Source organism: Rhinolophus ferrumequinum, chromosome 20 (genome assembly GCF_004115265.2).
Source record: "Rhinolophus ferrumequinum isolate MPI-CBG mRhiFer1 chromosome 20, mRhiFer1_v1.p, whole genome shotgun sequence".
NCBI lineage: Eukaryota > Metazoa > Chordata > Mammalia > Chiroptera > Rhinolophidae > Rhinolophus > Rhinolophus ferrumequinum.
Window position 1 is genome coordinate 34,727,967 of NC_046303.1, and position 23,687 is coordinate 34,751,653.

At 37.6% G+C, this 23,687-nt stretch overlaps 1 protein-coding gene across 3 annotated transcripts in view; it reads right to left on the reverse strand.

Annotated features, from left to right (window-relative positions):
* CDK14 (cyclin dependent kinase 14) overlaps positions 1-23,687 on the reverse strand; it is a 553,564-nt gene that overhangs the window by 67,682 nt on the left and 462,195 nt on the right. For all 3 annotated transcript variants that reach the window (XM_033088529.1, XM_033088527.1, XM_033088530.1), the window contains 2 exons: positions 20,537-20,676; positions 15,042-15,185 (listed from right to left, as the gene is read on the reverse strand). In XM_033088529.1, coding sequence (XP_032944420.1) covers positions 15,070-15,185; positions 20,537-20,676 — 256 coding nt within the window. In that variant the 3' untranslated portion in view covers positions 15,042-15,069. The remainder of the gene's footprint in view (positions 1-15,041; positions 15,186-20,536; positions 20,677-23,687) is intronic.

Consider the following 23,687-nt stretch of genomic DNA (forward strand, 5'->3'; position numbering starts at 1 on the left):
TGAAATAAAAAATACCACGTCATCTTTTAGGGTTGTTATATGATCCTTAAAGGATCTTCCAGCTTTAAAATGTTTTGATTCTACTGTGACCACAAAGTCATATATATTTCCCCATGGGCAATCACATTAAAATCCATACTCTTTGGCCTGGCATTCTAGCCCCTTCACAATATAGCTTCAAATCACTTTTTCAGTCCCACCTCTTCTGATTCCCCCATCTCCATGCCTTTTAGCTTTATCAGGCCATTCCCTAAGATGCTACACTTTGTGACATGACTTTGCTTCCAGTGTTTCTTCTGCTTGAAAATACCCTTCTTCTCCTTCATGCCCATGGGAATTCTAATTCCTTCTTTTGTTCAAAATCTCTTCCTTTGTGAAATCTTCGCAAACACCTCTGGCAGAATTAATTTTAACCTCATTTATTCTCCCATGTAGATTCACGCAAACTTCTACTGTTGCCTTTATTATCCTGAAATTTAAATGTTCATATCTGTGTCTCTAAATTGTGTCTTGAAATTAAGAAATTGTCTTATTCACCGCTGCCTAGAATAACATCAATATAATGACTACTCAAATATATATTTCACATGCTGTCAGACATCTTGCTAAATTCTACTACTGATCCTGAGTCAGAGGCTGGCACATCTCAGGATTCTTAACTCGGATACTGTGGATGAAAAAGGCGCCACCTACTAAACCTGACAAGCTCAGGGGAGGCCAGCATGGCAGGCCCTACAAACTCAAGAGACCGAAATTAACCACATGGGATGGTCTGAACATAAAAATTCCCATCTAAAAGCGGGTCAGGGCCAGTAGTCACATCCTAGGCCTGTAGCTTCCTTGACAAAGGTCAATCTTTACCGTAAGTGAGCGTGTCTATTGTCATTTTTGCATTTAAAATAACATACCCTTGGAATGTCAGAGTAATCTCTTTTTCTAGACCTTTCAGGGCACAATCCGTCTGTACCAGAGCAGGAGACCACAGAACCTCTCAATGTTATCTTGTTCCCCGAATACGACCTCTATGTGCTGTAAATGTTACTTAGGTACTATCCTGTACTCACCAATGTAAAAGAAGTATGTGTCGCTCCGTTTTACTTTTTATCCAGTCCCAGAGATTTCCCTGCTTTGCTTGCTCCTGCCTCCTTAATCTGCCACCAATGGATTTCATGTCACCCTCTTTACATCTCCTCCTTTGATTCTAATGTATAAAATAAGCTGCATAACTGCCATTCTCTGGAGCATTTTCTTAATCTTAACAAAATTAAGAAATAAAATAATATAAAAATAATAAAATAAAATAAAATAAAAATAATGTCCTCTTCCTGAAGGACATTATTAAGTGAAATCGGCTGAGATTAAGAAATAAACTCATTAAAGTTCTCTACAGCCTTGGACGTTTCTTACGTCGACAACTTCCTTTCTTTCCATGACTCTTCTTCATTTCTACCCATTTTCAGCCAGGTGTGAGCTTTGAGAGTAATTTCACTCTCTCCCTTCTGATTCTGACATCAGGCACCCTGTCCTCAGTTCAGTAACTCATCTTGAATTCCTTCCATTTGATTGAGAACTTGTCCTAGACTTCTTGTTACTCTGACTTTATTTCTGGGTATCACCTGAGCTTTAAAACCTCACTTGACTTAACCTAGCGATCAAGGTCAACATGACCAACAATAAGTCATGTGGATATCATGTACTTCCTGACATGATGTGATGAGAAGAGTACTTCATCTTGGTGGTATTCTTCTCCAAAACCCATCACCCCAGTCTAATCAGGAGAAAACATCATAAGGGACATTCTATAAAATACTTGAACAGTACTCTTCAAAAGCATGAAGGTCATGAAGAATAAGATAAGATTAAGAAATTATCATAGAGGAGACTAAGGAGACATGATGATTAAATGTAATGTGGTACCTGAATGGGATCCTGGAACAGAAGAAGAACATAAGTGTGAAAACAGGTGAACTACCAATAAAGTTGTAGTGTAATTAATAGTATGGTACTTATGTTAATTTCTTAAGTTGATAAATGTACCATGGTTATAAAGGTTGTTAATATTAGAAGTCGGGTAAAGGGTAGAGCTCTCTGCACTAGCTTTACAACTTTTCCATAAATATAAAAGTATTTTAAAATAAAGAATTAAAACAAAATAAAACAAAACAAACAGCTCCTTGCGACTCAAAACCCCACAACCCTAATCTGACTGCTACTCATGCTGAGTAGTTATTTTCAATTCTGAAACCCAAAATGCACCCAGATTTCCACGATCTACTGCCTAGTACCTGGGCAGAGAAAGATCCGAGTCGCTTCTCCTGAAAGAAGTTGTATTCACACTGAGTCTGATCAGGGCGCTGTATTAAAAGTCCTGAGTCTTATAAACAAGCTATGAAAATGGCCGTATGCATTATCATTACATAGTCAGAGTCTTTCCATGCAAGGTCAAACCTAATGCATATAAAAAAGGAAAAGTTACAGCCCAAACGACTAATATGTAGCAAAAATCTTTTCAGACTTGAGCTACTAATGATCAAGGGCATACATAGCAAATGGCACTCTACTGTAATTTTCAGGTGGTATTTGTGTGAATACAAGAATAGGGATTTTATCCATTGTTCCCTCATAAAAACTGAGATATTCATTAGATGGATAGAACTAGAATAACTTTATACAGCAAAAATAAATTTTTTTTAATTAAAAAAATCAGTGAATAGTAATTTATTTAAAGGGGAAAATGTTACCAACATAATTTAGCACGTTAGAGTTAATGCATACATAGCACTAGTGATATAGAGCAGTGGCTTTCTCACTTTTTGGTCTTAAGGACTTTGATACTTTAAAAAACTATACAGAAATCCAAAAGAGCTTTTGTTTGTATGGATTATAGCTATTGATATTTACCATATTTGTAATTTAAATTGATAACTTAAAATATTTAATTCATTAAAAAAATTTACACATTACATGTTAACATAAAAACATTGTTTTAATAAAAAGAACTATGAGTATATTTTCCAAACAGAATAAGCCAGAGGGATGGCACTGCTTTACAATTATGCAAATCTTTTTAATGTCAAGGTGAATAGAAAACAGCTGGATTCTTATATCTTCTTCTGCATTCAATCTGTTCTGAATGCAGACATGTTGTTTTGGTTGAAGTAACTGAAGAAAATACTGTTTCTCACAGATATGTAGTTGGAAAGGAAAGATGTATTTTAATAGCCCTTTCAAATAATTGTGGATATGTATTTTTCTATTATAGTACAGCAAAACTCAACAAGTAGTAGTTTCTTAAAGGTTAGTTAGTTGCATTGGGAAATCTGAAGGCACATCAATAAAATCTTTGTATTCGGTTAATTTAACACCTATTGGTTTCACACTTTTAGTGATTATTTTATTCATACAATGATTTTCTAAATCATGCATTGGTCATTTGGAAAACACCCATTTGATGAGTCATACAGGTCTTTCTAATGTTGACACATTTCACTATATAATCCCATTTACTTATATCACCACCCATGTCGCTTGAAAAGTGTTTGGGAAATTGTCAAGTTCACAGTGGCAACTAGTTATCTCAAGCTTCCCCAGACTCTAATTTTCTATTGAAAGCTTTAACCTAATCATTGGCGGCAAATACTATGAGTTGTTTCCCTTGGGTGACAGACTCACTTTTTGTTATTTTTGAGAAAACATCTGCTAAATATCCAAGTTTAAATAACCATATCTCTCTGTCAGTCAGTCAGTCATTCTTTCAAGTGGAAACCATATTTCAAGAAAAAAGAAAAGCAGCTAGTTAACCTTGCAACTCAACGACCTGCTCCCAAATGTTTCCTTGATGCTGCCATAGTAATTAGGTCTACAGTGGAGATGATTTATGTAAACTTCCTGTTTAATCGAACTGTATATTAACAAGTCATTTACTCAAAGGGAGAGATGTAACAAAATTAATAATTTTTACCTCTCCCTGAAGGACATTATTAAGTGAAATCGGCCTTTAAAAACAATTACCATTGTGAGGTGGTATAGAAAGCAGTGCCTAGGAATACAGTAAGGAGCCACTGCCCTGATGCATGTTAAGGAGTCAGCAGTGTTACTTACCAGGCTTTTGCACCATTAGCGCAAATGTTAACACAGTGAAAAAGGCAAAGAACATTTTAGTCTTATTATGAAAACTGTTTTGACCCTAGGGAGTCTTTGGGGATCCCTAGGGTATATAGGCCATACGTAGAGAACTGCTGCTATAGAGGACGATGACAATGCTATAGATGCCATTTCTTTGGAACCTAAGGATTTCATCTGAGGGGAACCCACAAATCAGAAGGGGAAACTTTTAACAATAGGATCACTCAATCCATCGAGTTTGGAAAGATTCAACACAGGGAATGATAAACATAAGAAAGTCACTATATACCAGATAGTATTTTAGTTAATGGAGAGGGGAACGAGAAGAATGCAAGATAGTGGAGATGATGTCCATGAATGCAGTGCAGACTTTGAAGGCCAAGTTGAGGGCAGGGGACGGAATAAAAGGAGGGCAGTGAGACACGGCACGCACAGACCCCTCCATTCATCTCTGGCTTGCCCATCTGAAGAGGTCAGGGCATCTTACTTACAGCTAGTCTAAAACTAAGAAATCCACTTGGACACAACTTGACCCAATTTTCTTATTTAAAAAAAAAAAATTCTTGACAATGCTTTCTCTCAAAATAGTTGATTTATTCATTTTCTAATAAATCTGTCAGTTATCAACAAATTGAGTTACTGTGGAAGAATAAAAAAATCTTAACTTTTGATGAACCATTTCAAATAGTATTTCATACTTTTTTTTCAAAGGCCAGCTTCTGGACCACACAATAAAACTCCCAAATGAGGGGATGAGTGAATTCACACTGATGTTTAAATTTTCAGATTTGACAAAACTAATGCAGTATATCTTGACAGCTATATTCAGTAGCTTAATGCTAAGCTTTTTATGCTGAATACAGAACAGAATGAATTTTCCACCAGTGTTTGGACTAGGAGGTTTTAAGACTCCGATTCACTTAAGACAGCAGTCTGAGGCTGCTTGATAAAACAAGCATTGGCTATTTCATAACTGCCTCATAAAATGTCTCAACATTTAAGAGAAAAGAAAAACTCAAGGGAAAGATATTTTGAAAATATATGTTTTAACCAAAACCTGAATGCTAAGTAAACATCCTTTACTGTTCAGCCAGAAAGACTTGCAGCTGTGGCATTTGTGACTTGAAATAACAAATGAAGATCCCCATGTAAAAGATGAACGATATCATAAAAGTTTTTTTATCAAAAGGAAAAACATTTGCTGATGGACTTTATGTAGAAAAAGGCTGTAGTACACTAAAGCCCATTAATACATTGTAAAAATCCTGGAACCTTTAAATTTGAAGTTTAGTTTGAGTCCATACTAGGCTATATTATTTTCTGTTTTGCCACTACTTTCTCTTTTTACAAACTGCAAATTAATTTTTCCTATAAGGACATCTTTGTAGAGTATTTTTGTTTGTAAATATGTCTACTGTAAGCTGCTGACTTTATGGTAAAATATCAAATTCTAGGTGAACTGACAACGAGGCAGTAATGAAATTGGAGAGCTTTCCCTTTAAAAAAACATTAAAATTGTAACATTGTACCAATATATGGTACAGTCATATTCTAAAGTATACAAATATATTTTAACATGGATGAGATCTAGATCTCACAAAGGGCAAATACTTTCCTCTATAAATGATATTGAGTAAGAACTGGGAGGCCGAGTTTGGTTTGTACAGGGCAGCTAACCACAGCCCTGTTATAATTCAGAATGCAACTGAGCTAGTCTTCCACACCAGAAGAGGAAAAAAAAATCCGTCTTATTTTCTAAAGTTGCCCATCTCTATCCATTTCTGTCAAATTGCCACAATCGCCCAGATAAAACATTTGAGAGTATGTCAGCTTTAATTAATGTAACATGACCCGATCATTTCCACAGTTAAGAATAAAGAAGTTTGATTTCTTTAAATCCAAAGCTCAACCTGGAGATTATGCTAAGTGGCTTCATTCATAGTCCATGCTCCTCTGCTCATGTCAGAAGGACAGCATTTGTCCCCTCTAGTGATAAACAAATTATACATGAAATCAATTCCACTTCACAATCATTTTCCCTATTGGGTATTATCTTTCCTTCTCTGCTCCCTCCAGTTAAGCCCGTATCCTGTAACTTGCTAATGAGCTGGGGGCTTTCTGTTCCAGGTGGCACCCCCTGCCTGGAAGTCATGACATTTCCCATTTTGAATGCTGCTGGCATTTTTCGACAGCTCCTGCTAACTAGCCTTTTTGACCTGCACTAAGAGGAACTCATCTGATCGAATCCTCTAACCTGTCAATCATTCCAGCAAATGATCTTCACAGTCACTCCCACGGCAGGAATGGGAAAAAAAAAAAAAAAAAGAAACACGAGTGAGAGAATGAAGGAGTAGGCAAGCGGCTGCCTCTGCAGCTACCTAATGAGAATACTTTAAGTCTCAGAGGCAGCTGAAACACTGAAAAACTGGTGGGAAAATTAGGACACAACTGCATGCCTGGCTCTGTAATTACTGATTTCTCTCCATCCTGAGATCATTTTGAGAGCAACACCTCTGAGATGTGCCAGTTTCTAAAGAACACAAGAACAGTCTACCTGACGTAGAAAAAATAGAATTTATTTCTCCTGCCACTATCAATATGCAAGTCTCATAATCCCACTCTGTCGAATAGCATCCTTTGCAGAATTAATTACGTGCTATAAGCTTGTTAAGTGTGCATTTGTAAACTAGGGGTGATTATCATGTTTGCCACACTGAAGAAAAGATCTCCCCACCCTCTCCAGGCCTATTTTAAATGTTTTCATTATTTAGGGGTGTTGATTTTTACACATTTACATAGAAACAAACAGGTATGGTGGAACATGGCATTGGGCTCAAGGAAGATTTAACACGGACAACATAGGATAATCTGGGCATTCTTAATGAATGGAGGTAAAATATTTTTTTCTTCTAGCTTTTTCTTGCCTGTGCACCATCAGTTTATTTAGTGGGTTCCAGCCCACAAAATAACACAATAACTTTAGGAAGAAAGAGCTGGTACACAGATCTTTGACAATGGGTCACAACTCTAGGTGTCTTAATATAAAGTAGATTTGTTGACCAAGGAATGATACAATATAATTAATCATTACACCATTGTATGTTAATAATATAAAATAAATACTGTACATGATTTAATTGCACATGATAATCACCGATCTTTCCTCATTTATAGTAATTAGGCCAATAGCCCCACTTACAGTAATTATTATATGTAATTGAGGGCATTTTACTAATTGCATTGAAAATGATAATCCAGAGCTATTAAAAATCCAAGGGCACTATACATAATGCAAACTACATTAAAAGAATGGCGATAATTTAAAGGGAAAAAATTCACCCAAGTATGGAAGTTAACAGCACAGTATTTGATTCCATGACTGGCATACACGGTGATATTGCGAAATAAATTTCCACCAGTTTCTCAAACGTTTGTATTGTTTTTATCCTAGACCTTGTACATTATTTCCTTAGATGAAAAAGTAATCCTTTGACTAATCTATGATGTTATCCTAACGACTCCAGGACTGTTGATAAATTATTCTATTTGGCTGTGTGAGTACACAGAGTGTGTGTGTGTGTGTGTGTGTGTGTGTGTGTGTGTGTGTGTGTGTGTGTTGGTAGAAGAAACAGCTATCCTAAATTCCAAAAGAGACTTGGTAAATTATTCATCTGCACAACTGATTTGATGTTCTTAAAAGCTTTATTCATAGAAGCATCTCTGAGTATTGCAAACATTTTGTTAAATACACTTGTAATAATTTAGCTAAAATGTTTAACTTGGTTAGACTTGCAATACATTTGGGTTATGGTTTTCATTACATTTGCTATCTGTCTAGAATTTTAATGTGTCTAAAGACCTGAATCCCTGGCTTTTGTCCCAGAGCCCCAGTGTCTACCCCTCCCTGATCCCACTCCCATTTCGACCCAGACAAAGATCCCGTGTGAGGAATACCTCAGGAGGACTGATGAGCATCTGTGGGACAATGGGAATAGTTTCAAGCTTCTTTCTGCCTTCCCTTCTCGACATTGTCATTTAGACATTGTCCTCCATGCATTCAAATGTCATCCCAGACCATCAGCCCACTTCAACTCAAACAGCCTCCTTTCATGCTCAGACACTTCTTAGAGTATCCGCAGACCACAAAGACTGTCTAGTGGGACTCAGCTGCTATCCTGGTATTAATAATACAATACAGTGCACTTAGGGCATAGACGATTCCCTCTGTATCCCAAATTCATAAGAATCAACATTAAATGAAAAGGAAAAATCGAGTACCTGACTGATTAGAACTACTTGTTATATGTGACTGCTAACTTCATAATAGTTTGGCTAAGCATTCTAATAATAGATATCTTAGAGCCACATCACATCCTGTGCCCACTATTTATAAGAAAGCTTCACTAATATTATGCTGCTGGCTAAATGGTCCCTAAGAAATTAATTTGGGTTTTAAAAAGACAGAAGATGGAAGTTGTAGCGCTATTCCTCCACGCCACCTCCCCTTGCCACTTTGAAAGCTCATCTGACCTCAAAACACTGAATCACAAACATATAACCAGTTTTTGAGCATCGTGGACTGATGAATCAATTTGTGGAGCATCAGACGTTTCTTCTCTTTTGGCCATTTTGCCTTTAAAAACTCTCAACCAGAGAAGGAAAAAAAAGGGCAAAAAAATTATTAATATTTTTAATTAGAAAACTATCACTCAATTCTTTTTAAGAAAAACACATGGAAATATTTAAAGGCAATGGAGTGTCATGTGAGTTAAAACAATGGTTTAGAAAAACAATGTGTAAATGTGTATGTGCACATATTTGTGTGTGACAGAAAGCGGGGGAGAGAGAGAGAGAAGGAATGAATAAATGAATATGCTGAAGCAAATGTAGTAAAATGCAAGCATTTGGGGTAAGTGAGTAAAGGGTATCAGGAGTTCTTTGTACTATTCTTGCACCTTTCCTGCAAATTTGAAATTATGTCAACATATAAAAATTAAATACATAAAAATGCACTCTGGATAAAGAAGGATATGTTTGACTTTATTTTCATTCTGCTTTGTGACAATGCGAGGACATGATAAATCAGATTAGATAGTAAAGGCCTTTGCTAATCCACTTACAGGGTCCTTTGCTAACCCACTTACAGGGTTGGTGGTGACGGTGCAGGGTACAGATCACAGATGACCCAAAGAAAGGGAGACGTGGAGAAGCAGAGAAGGGAGAAGGAGGAGAAAAGAGACAAACTTCCTTAGCCTACTAATTTGCATCAGAGTTTAGAGGAGATAATAGACACTCTAGAGTAGAGGGGAAGCTAAGGAAAAGGGGGTGGAGGTGGGGTGGGGAAACTAAACAACATTCCAGTTTCTTTCTTCTTAATCGGGTGTTCATAATATGCATTATGCATTTGTGGTTTGAAGCACTGTCAATTTCCTGAATAAGATGTACTTTTTAATCTGTAGCAATGTAGGGGTAATGACAAAAACCAGGGATTCTTTCAGATAATACCTTCCAGGAACACTGTTTGTTTCCCCCTCTGCCTGTTATTTCCAGAACTATTGTTGTCAACTACAGGAGACAACAGAAAGAATACAATTGCAATTGTTTGATAGGAAAAAAATTTGCAGGATCATGCAGAAAAACAACAGTTCTTGCAGAAAAAAAACCCAGAAGTATTCCTGCTACTGAAAGAAAGCTAAATCCGACATTCAAATTTCTTACACTGTGATAAGTACTAATTGGTATTATCTCCTTTTGTGTCTATAGTTGAGAAAATGCAACATGGCTTAAAAAGACCATTAGCCAAAAATATCATACAACAAGGATGTTGTTACTCCATTAAAACTGGAGTGTCACCTCTGTACTGGTCTGATGTTTTTCCTTGGTAGTATACAAGCAAGGTACCTTTTGGTTATACTGCCTCTTCAGAGAAGCTTCAGAGACCGCTGTGCCCAGAGCCCTCTTCTGGGGGATTCCTAAAGAAAAAGTTGGCCACCTAGTTCACAGCTCAGCTGACTGGATCAGAGTTCAGTGCCTGACCCAGGCTAGTCAACAGTCAACCAGCAGCTTCTGGGGGTGACAGCCTGGCTCAACGCCTGCTCTTTAGTTCATGACAATGACTAAACCAATCAGAGCTGCTCTGGAGGAGGGTCTGAATCTGAGACAAAAAGCTAAGCAATAGGCTGCCCCCAAAAAAGAGAGACAAAGAGAAATGGCGGTAAGCAGGATTCACGAATAAGCAAAAACAAATCAGCAGAAGCCATGAGGTGAAGAGACAATGAGAGTAGTGTTAGCTGATGTAGAGACAGAAGAGTGAGATGCCATAACGTTATAACACGGAGAGCAATCAATAGGTGGGTGTTTCTCCAGGAGCAGTGACCAAGGAAGAAATGGCGGTTGAGATGGCAGACAAACTAAAGCTCCGGTGGGATTCTGAGGGACCTTCAGTCTTGTGAGGCCTGCCCCTTAGACTGTCAACCTAGTCTTCCTTCCCCGACAACCTCAACAAAAACCACCACTAACTGAGGAAATCTGATCGTGTCTCCTTCTCCTGAAAGATCCCAACACCCACTTTCTTGGGGTCTCTCCTGTTCCTGTGGCACAGCTCTTTGTCATTCTCAATGCTCTGTGACTCTCCTTCTCATTTTGCTCCTCTCATTAGAGAGTTTCTCTTCCTCAAACATTTTGAATTTCTCTTCAGTGGCTGTAATCCAGAACTGAAACATATTTTTGCTAATCGAATCCAGTTTAATTTTTCTGATTCCTCTTTCAAACACCAGGCCGGAGAAACACTCTTCACCAGCACTCTCCAGTAGAATGTTCTATGAAGTTGGAAAGGTTCTGTATCTGCCCTGTGCAATACGGTGGCCACTAGTCATATGTGGCTAATGAGCACTTGAAATGTGGTGCTGCTACTGAGGAAACAAAATTGTAATCAAATTTAATTTTAGTTAATTAAAAATTAAATTTAAATAGCCACATGTGGCTAGTGGTTACCCCGTCAGACAGCACGACTCTACTCTCCCTACTCTTCCTTAAAAAAGAGAGAAGGGAAGAGAAAGAATGCATTTTCCTAGTTTGTCTTTATTCAATCCTGACCCAACTAAGTTGATTATTTTACTTCATAAATATACAATTCTTGAATATTTACTGAATATTTCATTATGTGTGGTTCAAAGGCTACCTGCACCAACATCCTTTGGGGGTCTTTAAAGTGCAGATTCATGGACCCCTGGAACCTGGATTTTTAAACCTCCCCAGCGGTTCTGGCGCCCCAGAGAACACCACTCTACTGAATGTTCAAACAGTGATGCCAGAGATCCTTAAACACCAGTGGAGTGTATTCTGTTTGGAGTTTGGTTTTTTAAAAATCTTTACCTTAGCAAATTAAAATTCTGGACATTGTACTGTTTACCTGGCAGACTACTTTTAGAAATTATTGCTTGATGACTAAGTCAGGCAGAGAGAGTCTATCATATTTTTTTCATTGCCATATAATACTTAAAGCATGTTGATTAGCAAGGAGAATATGTTATAAGGCAAGGAGAGAGTCACCAAAATATGCATGCATTTAACTTGCAGTTGAACCACATACAATTTTTTCATGCACTAGACAGATAGCTGTATATTTATTACAAATTTCATAGGGTCTGAAGACTAGCTAATTCATTGAAAAGAGATGTACCATACCATTTCAGAGAGCACATACCATTTCAGAAAAATTATAAAACATCTGCCTAAAAGATTAGAGTCCATTCTTATTCCATGCATTCAGCAAAAAGAGAAGTAGAGCGACTGTGTACTTCCTGTCTGTTTAGAATAACTGGAAAATTAAGCTCAACTTTGGGGTGTGTTTCGGATCACTGTATGCAAATATAGGTGATACTAATGTATGTGGTATTCAATATAGCTCCTGGTCTTTTCCTTGGGGAAAATCTCTAGGCACATTTAAGGCTTTCGCAGACATTAAGAATGTCTTACCCATCAATGCTGATAAAAAGAGTGGGGACAGTCTATGAAATCTTTAGTCTATTAATATCTTTAGAGGATAACAAAATTCAGGAAACAGTACTTTGATCATCCAGTGGCACCTATCCCATTTTTAACTTAGGTGCATGTTTTCTTTTCATTTAATTTGTCACAGGACTCTGAAATCAAAATGGCTTTCTGCTGCAAAGAAAAATGCTTCTCATTAGCGTTTCCGCTAAGGCCAGTTTATGCAAATCCAGTATGATTAACTTAATAATGAAGTGACCTAGTATGCAAGTATAAAAGCAATTTGGCATTGAGGCATGGGAGAAAAATTAGGACCTGAAATACTGTCTACTCAGTCCACCATCATTTCTAAAAGAATGACCCTATGAAACAATAAATATACAGCTATCTGTCTAGTGCATGAAAAAGTGATACAATGCATTTTCCACATTTCCCCATGTAACTCTCTAGAGAGATGATTGAAATGCTAGCCTTAGCCTAGTCTTAGCATGTCTGGGTCCCCAATCTCTTCCCCTTTACAAAGATTTGGGATATTTGAGGAAATTTTAAGATGCCACATCCTACTCTAAACAATCAATTCGTCAACAACAGTACACTCTAGGGAATTCCATGTTTTTCTCAATGACTACCCTTACTAATGGAGTCTTTTTGTTCTAAAGTGTCTACAATTTGATATTCAACTATTGGTCAAAATAAGTTCCACTGCACAGGATGTTTTAGGACAACTTAAAGGCTATATTTTATCTGATCTCTAAGATAGCCCCATTTGATTAAAATATAAAACCCACAAAGGTGAGAAGTTAAAATTTCTTTTTCTGCTGACTGAAAACTCTTAGAACCCAGCCTCCCTGCAGCTTTCCTGACAAACGAAAAATTTCAATGTTTTTTTCTCAATATAATGTTGAATCAAGCTGAAGTATTTGGATTTGGAAGAAAACAACAAAAACAATAACAACATTAAAGCTTTAAAGGTTGATGTGAAAAAGATGAAAAATTAATACAGAAAATATTTGTATTTTTATCAAATTACTTCTAGAGGAGACGCTTCCACTATGCAGCTATAACCTTAGTTTTAAAAATACACTGAAAAGAAAATACATTTTTTAAAGGCTTCCAAATACTGATGATTGCAGTTCTGAGCATCTTTTAAAATCTCTTTTCAATTAATTTTTGAGACTTGATAGTCAATGCTTCTGTTCTGTGAGCTTGATTTGATTTTACAAGGAGAAGGTGACCTGAAACATGTTCTAGCAGCTTTGACTGGCCAGGCTCAGGTCAGAGATCTTAAAAGAGCAGAGAAAAGGATACAGCCCTACAATTGAACTTCAGACTTGCTTGTGTGCATGTGTGTATGAGGGAGCGATGCAAATGAAGTCCACTTTTTGTTTAGTTCTATTGAATTGGTTAAGTGATTTATAAAGCCAGGGGCCCTCATTATGGTAATGCAAGGTAAATATTTTAAAAAGTATATGTCACAACCCTGAATTAAAATCATTCTCAGAACCAGGAGGTAACTGGTCAAAAACTCAGCCCCATTCTTTGTATGACCAATTGAAAATTCTGAATGGGAGTACAAATGCTTCCCTGGGGAGCTGTGCTTCTAGGTTACTTTAGCCAATATTGAGAAATAACTGGAAGAATGAAGAATCTTACTCTTAAGGATGGAGTGGCAAGTTTACTACTAACACTTCCTGCCTGGCATTTACACACCATCTTTTATCTAGGACTCGTTTCTTTCCAATCATTCATAAATCACCACCATACTCCTGAGAAGCCAAAACTGGCCCCCCACCTTGAGTGCATGCAAAAGCTAAGTCCAGAAATACCTGAAGCTACTGGCGAATCATCCATAAGACAAGGCGGACAGTTTAATTGGTTCTCTTTGCCAAGCTGCCAATTCAGCCTGTTAATATATTTCAAATTAAGGGAGAGAGGAAGGGGGAGGAGCTCCTGCAGTGCTGCATACATACATACATCAACCAATTCACCTGAACGGTGACCGAATGTCCACAGGAGCAAGGAACAAAAACGGACAAGCAAATACAAAGCCTTCCCCACAAAAACCTTCTTTCTCTATTTGCTCCTGAGAGTTACGTCACATTGAACGAGAAGATATATACAGAGGCACAAAATTCTAAAAATCCCAGACATTTCTTTCTGGCAATAAAGAGAAACACAGCCTTTCCAGAAGTTGCTGTCCTATGATTGTTTCTGGGCAGCACATGTGATGACCGGGAGGGGCTGACATGCCTAGATATTGCCTTGTTCAGATTAGGCTTCCTATCTGCAGAATAGTAGAGGTCAAAGGTACCGAATAGGAAACAAAGAAAAGCTTCACCATGATGAGGTCTGTACCAGGGACCTGGCAGGAATCAGAAATGGGTGAAGTGGCTGACATGGCAGCTGAGCAAAACCAGGGAGCCCGGGTCCTTCCCAAGGGAGGCAGCCACGATTCAGTCACACACACAATCTTCTGGCAGGAACGTGAGCACGATATTGCCAGAGTGGCTGGTTTTCAAGAAAAGCCAAAAATCTTGACTTGGTATAAAATCTCCCCATTTAAAAATGAGAGCAACTAATTTTAAAAAAATGGTGTGGGCCAAATAAAGCAGGTCGTTGGCAAGGTTAACCTTTTACCCACCTCAATGAAGAATGTGTGAATAGCTCAAATGATTTGCTTACCACGAAAATGGTTTGCCTCTGACTACACAAATGAAATACAATTTTGGTTAGAACCCAGTCGTGCCTGAAAACTATGGAAATGACTGACTGGACTCTGCCTCAGAAGAATCTGTGATGAAGGCCATAATGAACACAAGACACTCATAAGATCCTTGGGGGAAAATGAATCTGAAATATTTCATTTAAAAGACCTATTTGATATCTATTCAGTATTACTTTCCAAGTAAAGTAGGTCATCTTACCTGTGCTCTCTTGAGAACGTTGTGCTCATCAGTGCTTGCTATTCGATAGACATTTGCCATAACTATTGTTTTTCCCAAAGGCCCGCATGCTTTCTCCAGATTCTGGTTGCAATCTTACATTTGGGACGGTAAAAATAGAAGACACTGTGAAGAAAATGAAAAGTTACATTTATGTATTTATAGATGTATTTATAGTCTTTTATTTTTAAAAATCCATATTGAGATGCAATTCTGGATGTCTAGCATATGGAACAGTAAGTATGGTATGTGTTCGTCTTTGAAATGTCAAGTGGTCACAGCCACATACACATTTACACAGATTTACACACACATGACAAGATAGTCTGCTTTCCTCTCAGAACCACAGCTCAGTTGATGAAAACAACATATTAATATTCTGACCTTTACTTGTGCCATTCTTTCATTCATTCATTAAAGAAATATTTATTGAGCCCCACGCTGTTCTAGGATTTTGGAATCCTGCAGTGTATAAATCAGAATGAAAAGAAATTCTTGTTCTTGTAGATTTCGTTTGGGGGAAAGAGCTAAAAACAATCAAATATATCAATTACTAGTAAGTGTAATGACGACAAATAAATCATGGAAGAGAAACTGGAAGTAGATCAGTGAAGGCTTCCCTGATAAAGTACATTTGAGCAGAGACCCAAAGGAGGTGAGAGAGTAAGCCATGCCTTTACCTAGAGGAAGAGAAAGTACAAATGTTAAAGAAGAAACAGTAAGAGCCAACTCTAAGGAGGCAAAAAAAGAAGCAGGCAAAACAGGAGACTATTGTAAAAATACAGGTGATAAAAGAGAGTGACTTGAAACATGGTGAAAGCAGTAGAAGAGTGAGAAGAAATGTGATTCTGGATGTATTTTTGAAGGTTACACCAATAGGGTCTGTGGAAGAATTGGGTATGAGTGTGACAAAAGGAGTCAAAGATAACTTCCACTAACTGGACGAATGACATTGCCATTTATTGACAAGGGGAAGACTACAAAAGGAACAAGTCTGGGGGAAAAGATCAAGAGTTCAGTTTTCGTAATAGTAAGTTTGAGATGCCTACAAGACGGCCAAATGGAGATGCTGAGTAGTCAGTTGGATATGCAATCTGGAGTCAGAAAAGATGGGCCTAGAGATATAAATTTGGAAGCTGTCAATGTAGAAATGATAACTAAATCACAAAACTGGATGAGATCATGTAGGTTCTAAGGAATGAATGCAGACAGAAAGATTTGAGGAGTAAGCCCTAGGGCTTCTATCAGGGAGAGGTGTGGCAGATTAGGAGAAATCTACAAAGGAGTCTGAAAAGTAGTGGCAAAAGGTAAACCATGGAAGAGTCCTGTCCTGGAATCCAAGTGAAGGAAGTGTGACTAAGGAGATGGTGGTCAGTGGTATTAAATTCTGCTGAAGGATCACGATGAGAGCTGGGACAAGATCAACGGATAGAGACTTTGAAAACAGTGGTTTTGGAGTCTTGGGCCCAAAGGCCTGGTTCAAAAGGATTCATGAGATAATGGAAGCCTAGAAACTGATGGCAGCCAAAACATTTGAAACAGGTGCGCTTGTTTCATTTAAAAAAAGATGGCTACATTAATGGTCTAACAAAATAATATATACGACATAGTTAGGAATATTTAGGAAAACCCGCAAACATAGCTGGAAGGGTCCTTGAGGATCACTGTGTTTCTATATGAGAAATCAGAAGTGCACAGAGAATAAGGCACTTGCCAAAGGTGCCCAGCTCGTTATCAATGGAGCTGAAGCCAGATTCCAGGTGGTCTGATTCTCACGTCAGTGCTCGACACATTGCACCACTTTGTGGGCCTTCTTTTACTGCAGATCTGAGTTTTCTGAATTAGCAAATGAATGTCGTAAAATCAAGGACTCTGTGCTATGAATGTATTTTGTTCATTTATTTTGACAAGGGTAGTTCAGCTTCAATAATTTCTGTAACTTGATAGTATACACAGGAGAATGCCCTGTGGTGTATTTGGGAAAAGTAATGAATTTCTTCTCAGCCTTCCATTTACTTCCCTGCAATTAAATCTTTGTGAAGAAGTGGGGCAAGGCTGTGGGGGTTTCAGGACAGGGGGAGAATGACAGGGTGCCACCAGAATCAGCCAGCTTTAACTGCCAGATCCCCAGGTAACTGTACCATTATTCTTGCTTGATAAATTTATAATTCCTGCCTTGCTGGCACACGCATACATTGCTTCTAAATTTTGGTATTACGTAGACTGACGAGGTTTTAAAGAATAGTACAATGAAGAAAGAGATTATACTGTTATGTGTTCTTCCAAAGCAAGTAAGAGTCTGGCAGAAGTATACAACTTCATTTTCATATAAGCCATGAAGTGACTGCAATACTCTGTGTCACTAAGGCTCTGACAATACTTGATACTCTTTTCACAAGGTCTGATATATTACAGTGGCCAAGAAGGTCCAAGTCCACTTTGAACTTATTTTTGTTCCACTCTCCTTCCTTTAACCTGGTTTTGTTTCCTGCTTGCATACATATATTTTCTTTCCCCTTTGTGGATATTCTTTTAAAAAAGCTAGGCACTATCATTGAGAATGTGAGTGCTATGGACTGAATTGTGTCCCTCCAAAATTCATATGTTGAAGCCTTAACGCCCCCTGTGATGGTATTTGAAGATGGGGTTCTGGGTAATAATGATTAGGGTTAGATGAGGTCACGAGGGTGGGGCTCTCCTGAGGAGATTAGTGGCTTTACGAGGAGAGAAAGAGAGGAAGAGATCTAGATTGTTCTCCTTCTGCCACGTGAGGGGACAGTGAGGCGGCTGTCTGTAAGCCAGGAAGAGACTCTCATCAGGAGCCCAATTTGCTAGCACTTCGATCTTGGACTTCCCAGCCTCCAAAACTGTGAAAATAAATGTTTGTTGTTTAAGCTCCCAAGTCTAGGGCATATGGTTATAGCAATCTGAGCAGACGCATGCAGTGAGGTTCCTGGAATTGGTAAATTTAAATCATGCCTTGGTGGCTAAGACAATCCACTTATTGGTTCTGCAACTTCTTCCCAGGTGGACCGCTTATCAAATCTCCTTGAAAAGGAAGCACATGAGGGTATTGCCACCGCTACTGCCATTTGCCAGGTGGTGAAATTTTACAAGACTCCATACTAATGGAAAATTGAAGTTTAGAATTTCTAAATACAGTTTGCAGAATATTAACCTAGATAACCGAGTCACCAAAACTAGTCATTTCACCTAAAAGAACTGGTTCCCAAAGTCTCGGAATTCTTTGTTTTGTAAACATGTTGACAAAGACTACCACGTTGCTAAATGGAAATGGCTGTAGTATTTAATATTGGGATTGTCCTTTCTTGCGACTGGATTTATGCTTCATAATGATTATCTACTAGACACAGAAATAGCATTTCTGTAACTCAAAATTGTTACCAGAGGCATTTAGCAGAATCTTGCTTTAAAAAATATAATGATTTTTCATCTTTATTCTCCCCCCTTCAAAAGGTTTCACTGCTCCTGATGTTTAACGTTATGCAAAGACGTGTTTCTGCCAATGAATATCGCCTTATGGTTATGCTTCTGCAAATAGCCTGCTGTGAGCTGATAAAGGGATTAATGCAACCAAAATTCTTAATGTGTGAAATTACAAATTAAATTCTCATATTAAAAATACCACCCTGAGGTATTTTTTGTGGTTTTAATTCCCCTCTGGTGTTCTGCATACATTGTGCTTGTTAATGACAGGGACGAGGCTGTTTCCGCTGGCAGCCTGCTGCCGAGTGATAATGTGTAGGCATTTCCGTACTGATAGAAACTGGATTGAACCCACTGGCTGATAAACTAAGTGGCAAGTAGGTAATAAGTCCACACTAACAGAAAAGTACTACTACAGAATTCAGAATCCATAGACCATCAAAATCCTGGCTTAAATGCAACCATGGAATCAGTTGGGATTGAGATGTCACCAAGGAGGAGTGGATATCAAGTTACACGTTACCCTAAATGGGAAAACAAACCATATGTTTGAGTCTCATGGGCCATAAACTAATGAGCCCATTTGCATCATTTATTTTTTTTCAGCATAGAAAGATGTGTCAGCAATTCATTATGTTTTCCATAGGGATTTCATCTTTAGTATTATTTTTTAATGGGGATAGCTGTTGTAATGGTCAGTGGCTAGACTTTTAGAAAAGAAGTAGGGCAGAATAGAAATTAAATATGGGCTGGTAACGTACGAGATGCCAAAGAAGGTTTACTAAGCGTAGGGGAAGTCATATATCTACAGTCACTTTAGGGTGAAAAAAAGTAATTCAAATCAAATGCAGGATTATCAAAAAAGATTTAGGGTAGGAATACCCAAGAGGAATTGTTACTGAAGACTTAGTTCCAAAACAAAGGGTTATTGTTGTCAAGGAGAATCCGACATTACAATGGGAGGAAAAATCTAAAGTCCAAGAGATTAAAGAAATAACTTTATGTATGTCCATGGTAAGTGATGTATAACCCAAAGATTATAAGCCAATTATAAATATCTATGCATACATGCAGTATATTAATTTTTAAGGCAATCTGAATGAGTATGAGAAGAAGTATCTCCAACTGGTGTGTGGAAAGTACGCATCACAATTGGAAAAAAATGGTCTTACTGCAATAGTGTTTTGCAGAATTTCACAAGAATTCTGTTTCACACTTTGGAAGAAAGATGAGAACATCCTGGCCATAAATCCACCCCCAAATATTTAAAATGTAATTGAAAGAGGCTGTATAAATATGAATACTTCTGTAAAAACAAAACAAAAACCCACCCAGGAATGTGTTTTGTTTTAAAAGATCCAGAGAAGTTCTGTCTGTATGAATACCAAGAGCATTTGTAGTTAAAATGAATTACATGTCTTTAGTTCTTACATGTCAATTCAGTGCATTAACCAATTGCCAACTCTGTTCGTCAGCTCACTGCATAGCAGCCCTTTTTAAGGTTATTGTTACAACCAAGATGGTCTCTGAGAATCAAACAGAAATGAATCATTTCTCCTCTGTACTGCAGCCAGTTAAAAAGTACTGTATGCATAAATATGTAAATCATATTTTCCCTTTCCTTTCTGACTGCTCAGATCATTTTTTTGGACACACACATAATCAAATACAAAGGCATGCAGCTGCAGACTGCAGAGCAGAGATAGCAAAAAAGGAATCCATTTTCTTCCTCTGTCTGGTTAAGCTAGCAATCGAATGGCAGGATTCCACTAAATATATACCCACATAACCCCCCTTCTCCCATGTTCTCTCTCTCTCTCTCTCTCTCTCTCTCTCTCTCTCTCTCTCTCTCTCTCTCTCTCCCTTTGCACATATATGTAGACACACAAACACACACACACATAATGCACACAAACATAATCTTATACGCACGTACATGTAAACATCTTAATCTCTCTACATGTATGTTACACATAAATGCTAAAATGATGTCTCTGCTTTGATTGGATGTTGCCATTTGTCCTACTCACTATCGGTCAGTTCCCATAGCCGTGGGGGCAGGTCACTAAAATACTCATGGCTCAAGGCAGCCTGGGCTGATAGTCTGTTCTTTGGGGAACATTGTAGGAGCTTGGAGGCCAGATCCTCTGCATGATCCACATAGCTGAGCCTGAAAACATAAGCACAAAAGAGAGAAATCAGAACAAACATGAAAAGTCACTAAATAAGACGTGAAGCTCACCTAATTTTTCTGGACGTATTTATTCCTGGCCCAGGAGACAGGTTAAATTACCTGCTGAAAAAAAACCCAGCCTAATTCACATTGGTTCTTAGATTGTTACTCTAAACTGGTTTTTACTCTTGCTATCTTAGTCTCATTGATTTAAACTATTCTTACTATAAGCAAAGGGTTGATATTTTCAGGTTAGAACTAGGTCCAGAGGTAGAAAATTTCAGACGATAATTTATCAAATAGTTGCCAGCATTTGTTCATAGGATCTATGTACTGCATACACATCTGGATACATTTATAGGAAAATTAATACAAAATAACTAGGAGAATTAAAATAAAACTGCTATTAAATTCTCTAGTTACTAAAGTTACCTTTTCTCTAAGAATTCACATTTTTTTTACATTGAAAATAACATTATTGGAATAAGTACACTGTCAAATGTCAACAATCAAAATATTAACATGCAGGTTAACAAAGGGGATATGCTTAAACCATATGGGGCCGAATCAATTCAAGATGACCTTTAAAACAACAGTAGATAGAAAATATCTTAAGATTACCAAAAAAGCAGAGAAGTAAAGTTTTCCATGTGGTACAATCCTCAGATGGGTAGCAGACCACACAGTACAGCTCAGTCTTTCTTTCACTGGAATCTCTATGTCACTGCTTAGCGCAATCAAACCCAGATAATTAACAAAATAATATTATTCCTAATAATAACTTCTATTTATGGATAGTTGAACATGTGTCAAGCACTTTCCTAGTCAACTGTGCATTCTCTCATTTATTCTAGTCCAATAAGGTAATCCTGTTCCCACCTAATAGCAGTTGGAAGCTAAGTGGGAGTCAGAGAAGGTAGTGGATTGTTCAATGAGCAGATTGAATGGATTCAAGCCTATCCAGAATTATAACTCTCAAATGGTTAGAGGGTGTAAAGTACAGCATAGGGAATATAGTCAATAATATTGTAATAACTAGGTATGGTGCCAGATGGGTACTAGACCAGTTAGGGGGATTACTTCATAAGTTATATAAATAGCTAACCACTATGCTGTACACCTGAAACTAATATAACATTGACTGTCAACTGTAATTGAAAAAAAAACTTAAATGAATGAAATGGTTTGCATTTGCCATGCTTTCAGTTTGTTTCCAAAGGTTTTTTATCCACGGATTCCTGAGTTTCTGCAACAAGGTAAGTGCAGTGACTCGTAAGTGCAGCCAGAAGACTGTGTAGAAAGTTGCACCTGCCAGTAGGTATTTGTTCAAAAGTCTTGAAGCTACTAAACACACAACTAGCGAATAAACATTTTTCCTCAATGACCAAGTCTCCTGTGCCTCTCCTCACACAGCACTGTAGTATTGATTTAAAACTGTTATGGGGTGGGGAGAATTGGAAGTGAGGAAGAGGAGAGAAGGTAATGCATTTGGGTAGAGAAAGAAAAAGAGTAAAGAGCAAAGAAAAATATTTCTACAAAGATCCAGTCTAAGAGACTTTCTCTCTAAATCTTTACACCTGAAGGTCTCACAGATGGGTTCAGTGTCTGGCTGCTGCAATGGCTGTTTGTTTGTTTGTTTTTTCTAAAAAAAACCCAAAAAACAAAACGGATCAGTGAATTGGTTTTAAATATCTCTGCCTAGCAAAGAGAAATTTGCAGGAAAAGGAGAAACTCTCAAAATTCTCTAGAGTTTTTTTTAACCCTTCCCTTTAAGAGGGGCCTGGGCCATCCAAACTATTCCTTCCTCTTTCTCAGACTCTTCTCACTATTATAAACTTTTCATTAATATTTTTAAAATATCAAATGCAAAGTCTGAGACAGGTAGACTTCATGGTAAAGGTTGCACTTTTACTGAATGTACAATTTATATAGAATCATGGTGAAGAACATATTGGTATAAATTTATATATTTATAAATAATATATTGCATGTTAATTATATTTTTAATAAAAACTTTTTAAAAAATCAAAAAAAAGAGTAAATTTTATATAGCTTTGATAAAAGATAACAACAGTGCCACACTGAGACTAGATCTGAGTTTTAGTCCTGATGGTTACAGGGTGACAGACCCCATTATGTCTGCAGTATCTCCAATAAGCCATGGATCATACTTGAAGCATGGTTTCACTATTTTGAAGAATTATAAATATTTATGGTTGTATCTTTGTTTTTGCAATAGATTGTTGATCACATTTAAATTTAATACATATGTACCTATGAGGTCTGATAAAAAATATGGTGAATGTTTAAATTAAAAAATGTATTACAGTAAAAGACACATTATCATTAATCCCCCTCAAAATATTCCCTCTTGCTTCACACACACTTATCCCATCGTTCTTGCCACTTTCTGAAGCAATTCTGGAAGTCCCCTTTCATGAGTGTCTTTGGTTGTGCTGTCATTGCTGCCTTAATGTCCTGAATCGAATCAAAATGTTTATGTATGACATGGAGCCTTTCTGTTGTGATCACAAAATATGGTGAATGCAGCTGCCCAGTGCCATCCAACAGAAAGGCAAGGATCTTCAACATGGGAAGTGACGTACTGAACCTTAGTAACAGTGTGTGACAAGTTTCAACTTGTTCGGTGCAGTCAGTTGGGTGGGAGCTATGGTTGAGAGGTGTGTTTTAAAGTGTGCCATAAATCATCCTTCATCGTGACAGTGCTCCATGTCACACATTGTTTCTGGAATGTGGCAATTTCTGTCAAATAAAAACATTACGGTGTGTCCTCATCCACCATATTCACCGGATCTGGCACTATGGGACTTCTGGCTCTTCCCCAAAGTCAAAATGATTCAGAACAATGAGGCAGCTACAACAGCACAACTAAAGACACTCACAAAAGGTGACTTACAGAACTGCTTCAGAAAGTGGCAAGAATGATGGGATTAGTGTGTTTGAAGTGAGGGGGAGTATTCGGATGGGAATTAATGGCAATATGTCTT